Source organism: Rhea americana, unplaced genomic scaffold (assembly GCF_003343005.1).
Source record: "Rhea americana isolate MKP2758 unplaced genomic scaffold, rheAme1 scaffold_91, whole genome shotgun sequence".
NCBI classification, from domain to species: Eukaryota; Metazoa; Chordata; class Aves; order Rheiformes; family Rheidae; genus Rhea; species Rhea americana.
The window spans coordinates 3,466,322-3,473,644 of record NW_028187100.1 but is presented as its reverse complement, the minus strand read 5'-3'; the positions used below and the strand labels follow the sequence as shown (position 1 = coordinate 3,473,644).

General features: G+C 40.9%; 1 protein-coding gene across 4 annotated transcripts in view; it reads right to left on the bottom strand.

Annotated features, from left to right (window-relative positions):
• Positions 1 to 6,295, bottom strand: part of FBLN1 (fibulin 1) — a 79,570-nt gene extending 73,275 nt beyond the window's left edge. For 2 of the 4 annotated variants that reach the window (XM_085324453.1, XM_085324454.1), the window contains exon 1: positions 5,902 to 6,295. In XM_085324453.1, the coding sequence (XP_085180579.1) occupies positions 5,902 to 5,977 (76 nt within the window). In that variant the 5' untranslated portion in view covers positions 5,978 to 6,295. The remainder of the gene's footprint in view (positions 1 to 5,901) is intronic. The other 2 variants (XM_085324450.1, XM_085324451.1) reach the window with 1 other exon arrangement.
• Positions 6,296 to 7,323: the final 1,028 nt, after the last annotated feature.

Sequence of the window (7,323 nt, the reverse complement as noted above, 5' to 3'; positions counted from 1 at the left end):
GACTAGAAGGCTGAAGGCTGTTTTGAAGATTTGTAGATGACATGAAGAAACAGAGAAATTAGAAATTTACTAACACTGGAGTCCTGTGAGTCAACACCACTAAGATAGTTTAGGGTAAGTAATGGCTGGCCTAATGTTTACATCCTCACAAAAAAACACCGCTCTGATGGATATAGGAGGCCAAAAGAACACAGTCTCATCAAGATCACCCATGTGTGGTCCTACAAAAAGACTCATATACTTGGAAGAACAGGAACTGCTCTTCCGGACAAGCTCATGTTAAATTTGTCCTTCTCTCTTCCTCATGCAAGAAAAACATTCAAATAATGTGAGAAATTACTTCAGAGGGTTCTGATGCCTTAAGAGGTTTTTTCTATCTCACTTAAAAACAATCTTATATCTCCTCTCAACTTCTCATTTTAAATCCTCAGAGAGCATATGCTTAACGAGTCTTTATAATAGGTGTTATAATTCATCTGTTATATAGGTGTTATAATTCATCTGTTATTAGTACTGTTCATGGGTACAGAGGCCATGATCCAAAATCTACTGTAGTAAATTAGTCTTTAAATAGACTTTAAAGAGCTTTGCATCAAGTCCAAGTAGATAAACAATAGTTTTTAAATTAAAGCTATTGAAATAGGAAGCATACAGAAAGCATACACAGTAGCACATCTCAGAGTATCAAACATGTTTATGCTGAAATATGCATATATTCTCTCATGTAAAATGGCTACAGAAAACACTGTTTGATACTGGGATCTCTGTATTTCCATCTGACCAGAAAATTTGTAGGAATAACCATGCATACACCACTTAAGTGACAGATATCTATCTTTAGGTATGGCTGTCGCTGCATGAAAGACAGACAGTGCTGAAAGGTTCTGATATTGTGTTACTACCACATTTAAAGAACATCTGTTCTTTAGAACTTAGACTGGATACACTATGTAGATGGGATAAAATTTATAGTACAATGGGTCAAGGTTCAAGTAACTAATAAACATGGACGCATGGGCGATGAGCTGGAAGAGCACCAGTAGGCTTTACAGACTAAGAAGCAAATAAGGATTCATTTTACTGTATATATTTATATTGCAGTGATTTAGGAAAGGTTCTCTTTTGGAAACAATATTACTAAAACTTTCTCTTACTTGAGGCTTTACTGCATTTATGTATGGTGTACTGGAAACTGGTATCTATCTCTTCTAGATTCTCTGCCAAAATATTGACATTAGAAGTATTCACTACCCTGAGCTTAGAATTTAGTCAGTGATAAGAGCTTCAAAGCTGGAAGATGTTAGCATTTCAAACAGATGTAYTGATGGTAGCATTTGTATGGTATATTGTTCTAGTGCTTACTAAATCCAAGGGAACATCCTAAAAAGACATTTGTCATTCAAAGAATTTCTAAATCCACACACTTATTTGCACACTGGTACAAAAGATTTTTTTAGGTATTGTCTTCTCTATTCCCAAACTCAAGGTGTACACTTAAATTTTGACAGTATAAGAATCAAAAGTGAATGGCCTGGCAGGGAATGTTTTATGCAYGTACACAGTTGCAGATACAAAGAGATATATGGCTTGTAGGTGCTACCATTATGCATAAAACAATGTAAGACTTCTATAAGTCCTAAATTCATGTGGTAAGTACCAGGACTTCATTAGAGAYGTCAGTAATTTTTGAATAAGAATTTTAAATGAATGTGACCAACTGAAATTAATTTGAATGTGAAATCCTGAGAATCTAAAAATTTTTGTTCAGTTTCTTTTAAAGATGCACCAGCACATTCTTGAAACATAAAAGACAATTTATTGGAACTCTTAAGAAGTCTAAAATAGCTTATATTACATACCAAGCACAGGTAGATCACTCGAGTGCAAAAATGTGATGCCAAGAAGGTTAATTAGCTATATTAGTTGAAGATACACTGGCGCATTCAAAAAAGCATTAGCACTGCAGATCCTTCTTTAAAATTTTTGCATCCTGTTTATCGAAGAAGACTTTTAATGCAACTTTGACTGGGGTGTCCTAGTGTCTTGCCACAGCTGCCACATCTGACAAATGACCAAGTCACTGTCACAATTTTTCCATTATTATACACATTCTTCCTGTCAGTATGAAATACCCAGTACATCACCTCTGTAGACACTGCTCTGACTATTMCTCCACTAACCTGAAATTACTCGGAATAATGTTTCGAAATGATGTCACAAAACACCATGAGCCATGATTTTTTTTTCCATTCTTCTAGGTCCTTGCACTGATCTGTACTAGCCCTTTCTGCTTTTTAGACCGTCTTCCATTGCTTTTTSCTTTTTAGACCATCCTCCATTGCATTCCTTGTTGCTCTGGATGAAGTCTTTACTGACTTCTTTGTGGACCATTTTTCTGTTCTTTCTCACCCTGCGAAGTATTCCCAGGCGTCTTCCTCCGCATCTACATTTTATCTTGGAGCAGGGTTATCCACTCTCCCAATTCCATTATATGTAATGACTTCACTATTTAAGTCTCAACTTCTGACCTTCTTCCTTCCCACTAATATACACTTAAATRCATGTTTCTGACATTTCCTGTGTGCTTCACAAAAAACTTTGTTTATTTTAGCTAAAGTGAACTACTTATTTTTTTCTTCTAACTTCACTCATTTTCCTTATTGCCTGTCACTATCAACTACCACTAATAACTTTTTGCTAACTATATTCACTAACTACAGTTTTTCAATCACTTTGTATGGAATTAAATTAAACTAAAATTAAAATTCTTGCCCAATGTGCTGATTTTTCATTTTATTTAGATTTCAACTCTTCCTTTCCTGGCCTTCTCTATCTCTATCTCATCCCCATCCAGTCTCTGCAGTTATTTAAATATAGAGAGTAAACCTATATTCTCTGTTTATTGATTTGACTTTTGCCACCTACTTCTTCAGGTCTATCCACCACTCACTAAATCAAGTTAAATTATTTTATGGTCCCAGATAACTCTATTTCTGTCAAGCTTCAGAAGGGAAAAGACTCATCTTCCATTTCAGAAAATGTTAATGAAAATATTGTAGAAGGTGGTCTGAACAGAACTATTTGTTAAAAACACATGTAAAGTTGATATGAAACTTGCAGAATTGGGCTAAAGTGCAACAATAAATAAATATTTTTTTAAAATCCATTGACCTGCTATGAGATTATGCAAGAAATGTGAGAGAGTACTATAAACACACAGCAGTAATTTGATAAGCTAGTTTATGGATTTTCATCTTGGATTCCACTAACATGTCTGCTTTCAATTAAACAGATGAAAAGCAAGAGTTTAACATTTTGCTCTTCTCCTGATTACAATAAAATATCATGTCTGAAAACGGGCTATTAAGAGAAAATTCAACTGAAAATTAATTTAGAGATAGTACTCATATTTTAGTAGATTTTTTTGGTGGTATGTAAGTTTTAGGGAGATTTCATCTATGACTGCAGACAAGAAAGCATATATTTAGCCCTTTACAAGGCCTACCTCCACCCAAATGCTTCTTATAAATTTACTGCTGCAAAAGCACATGTAAAAATCATAATCTTAAAATAAAACTCATTCCACAAAGTCAGTGGAACATTTTTTTTTTAACAAACTATAAGCTCACCCTGGATAGACATGTTTCCAGATGTTTAGTGAGTTAAATTGTGTGTGTAGTACCAAGACATGCCAAAGACGTAGCCAAAGGATGAACTGTTCATATACTGACTGGACATAATGACCTAAGTGAATAAACCATCTTCTTCAGTAGACAGTAGTTTATATTAGAATAAAATAATTGTTAAAATAAAAATGCAATACTTACAGTAAAATGAAGTTACATTATAAAATCTCTTATTCTCTTATTCTTGCAAAGAATGATGCACCTACCTATCTTGACATTCATTGCACAGGTCCACTGAAGCCAGCCCCTTTTCCATTTTCCGACTGAGGACTTCAATTAATAGACCCTGATGTTCTGATGACTCATTAGTATGAAAATCAGTTAAGGAAGAGGAGAGCGGCAAGTTTATGCCCACAAATGTGTAAGTAAGTATGGTTGTCTCAGTAACTTGGCAAACGTATCATTACAGCATTTAGGAGAGCCAGTCTTTGCCCCAAGCCTCGTTACGCCATTACTCACCTGAGTAAGCACACACTTTTGAGAAATTAATGTCCTAAATAAGGATAAGGATTTTAGGCATTTAAATCTGATTTTATCAAATTCACCATATTCAAGATTTTAAGCATGTAGAAATCTCAATTAAACAGAAAAGTATGGATTTAAATTTAGAATTACAGACACGATATACCTCTTATAGCACAAATTATAGCCAAATTTGGCAAACAAGAAAATTAAAATCTGACTTTAAATAACTAATTCCCTTTTTCCTTAAAAAATAGTCCAATAGTCATTCATAAATGTTCATGGAACTTATAAAGTGAAATTATTTAGTGTCTTACAATAATGGTAAATGCTTGTTATTACTTTCACTAGCTGCAATACATCAAAGTCATATTTTTTTTCTAATGACCATGTTGCCTGAAATAAAATAGAAACTATATTGGAATTTTTGCCCTGATTGTCGCATTCCTCTCCTTCCTTATTTTATTCCTGCTTCTTTAAAACAACTGACTAAAATCTCTCTTATCACAAGCAAAATATGTTGAAGGACATCCGTGATGTGCTCTGTAAAATGAAAATTTAAGAGCTGAAATATTATGTCAAAAACAAATGATTTACTGCATTGGCTTTTGCCTGCCATTGTTAGGTCTGCTATTGCTAGGCCAAGGATTTTATGGAGACCGGAGATGCAGCTTTGTAAATGTATGTTTRGACCATGGCATAATCAAGCCCCAGTTCTGAATGGTACCCTTTGGTGCTACTATAAATCAAAAAGTCACTTACCTGCTAGTTATGATAAATTCGTTTTCTAGTTTCTTTGACATATCTTATCAGTTAAAGTTTGACTGTAATACTCCACTGAAATAAACTAAATTAATATGCCTTTATATACAGTATTCAGGGGATAGGAAGAAAGTACATAGTATGGGAAGGGATGTCGTGGCCTAGATCCAAATCTCTGCTTTCACAAGCAACCACATCACACAATAACATTCATAAATGTCTCAGTTTCTCTTTAAAGAGCCTGTATCCATGACTTCCCCGCTCCTTCTGCTCCAACGGGATTTCAAGTAACAGCTGAACTTCCTTTCGGTGCAATTCAAGCCTTCGGCAGATCAGACCCGCTATGTCTCCAGCCTGCCGCTTCTAAGACCCGGCCACCTTCAGGGTGCGTAAACGCAACCCGCCTCCCCTCAGCGGCCGCAGTTCCCCGCGGAGGGGACCCGCCGGCGCGGGGCAGCGCAGCGCTTCGCTGCTCCGGGCAAGGCCGGCGGCGAGAGCGCGGCAGCCGCGCCCGCCGCCCCGGCGCCGCTGGGTCCCCCCTCAGGATCGACTCACCCTTTTCCAGGGGCAAAGTCCCTCCCGGCGCGGAGCTAACCTGCTCGGCGCGGTGGCGGCCCCGGGGGGCACCCGGGCGCCGGCAGTGCCAGCGGGCGGCTGCGGGACTGCTGGTGCACGCCACGCCTTTCTGCTCACTTGAACGTGGCAGCAGCGGCCCTTTAAACCGTGCCGCGGACGTCTAGGGGCACGGGCGGGGGGATAAAACCCGGGGGAAAGCCAGCCGCCCCGCTGCCCTGTCACCGGCCGGCGTCGGGGCCGAGACCGGGACCGGGCGCCCCCGCTCTCCCCGGGGGCAGTGCCAGCAGCGCGGGCGGCGGGCGCCAGCACCGGCCTGGCGGGGCTGCGCCGGAGCCCGCAGCCCGCCGCAGCGCCCGGGGCCCCGCGCCGGGGCCGGGGAGCGCGGGGCAGCGCAGCCCGCGCCGCCTGCACTTACCTTGCCCCGAGAGCGGAGGCACGAGCGCCAGGAGCAGGAGCAGCCGCAGCGGCCGGGCCCCGCCGAGGTTGTCCATCGGCCCCCGCAGCTCCCCGCCGGCGGGAGCGCTCGCACCGAGCGGGGGCTTGGCTCTCCTGCAGCGTCYGGTGGGCTCCCCCCTTTTTACTCGCTTGCTTGCTTGCTGCTGCTGCTGTTTCTGATGTTATCCCAGCCGCCTGAGACCGGTTGGAAAAGAGCTTGCAGGAACCCCCCACTCAGTGGGCTTTACAAAGATTTAATTCACTGCCTACCCGGTTAATTATACAGCCTGCAAGTGCTTAGCAGAACAGAGCCGCCACCACAGCTTGGAGGCAGAGACCCTGTTGCTTCTGGTACCCCCTGCTCTCTCCCCGCCACCCCCACAGCCGCTGTAAAAGTGACTCCCTTTAGCTCGGAAAACTTTACAGATACTCAGCATGAACCTAGGGACGGCCTGATTCTGTGAAAGAGAAATGTAGCAAATTCTCTCGATGCCAAGAAGAAGAAAGCCGCAAACAAAGGGAAAGCAGAGCAAAACAAAACAAAAGAAACCACCTAGCAGAGAAGGAAAGGTTTAACCTCTGGAGGGGAGATTTTCAAACCCCGTTCTTGATCTTTCCACGGATTTTATTCTAATCACAACTTTTGCCAACAAAAAGGATTTTTAAAAGGAAGGATATTTTGAACTCTCTCAATGAAATTCACTGCAAGAAATTTCCCTTCTTTCCTCCCTTTACCCTTACAAAATCAGGATGAAAACTGCAACCCGAATGAGATGGTCAGCTCTGCGCTACCCACCCCCTCACCCCTGTTTCTTCTTTTCTTTCTTTCTTTAACCTCCTTATCTCATTTAAACAGGAATACAAACACTGATAGCGCTCAAAGGAAGATCTGGAGTTGAAAGCACCCAGCTGGCTATGTTGTTGCCAACATCTTTAAGATAACATGGGGGATAGTATTTGCAGGCAAATGCATGTGGAAACAAATGGGGAGGGAAATCACCCCCTCTATACTTTGCCCTCAGTTTTACTCAGATAAACAGTTGGAAGTTAGTTTGTATTTACTGGGTAATTGTGCCACATGGACTGTGACTGGACTAATCATCTTGTAACTATTCAATAACTTAACTTTTGAATATCTTTTCTCAAAATGTCCAACTGGACAAAGTGTTTAAGACACTAAGAGTTGAAAGTACGCACGTTCTTTCTGCATTTGGTTTCTTGCTCTTTTCCTTTTTTACAGAAGAACTGAAAACCAGTCAGATGGGGTCCACCTAGCCCATCCTGTCTTCAGCAATGATCATAAGTGGTCTCTAAAGGAACACTAAGAACAAGGAAAGCATGTATGATAATTCTCCCAACTATTCTGTCAGCCTCCAGCTACTTTCAGTTTGGGTCACTTCCT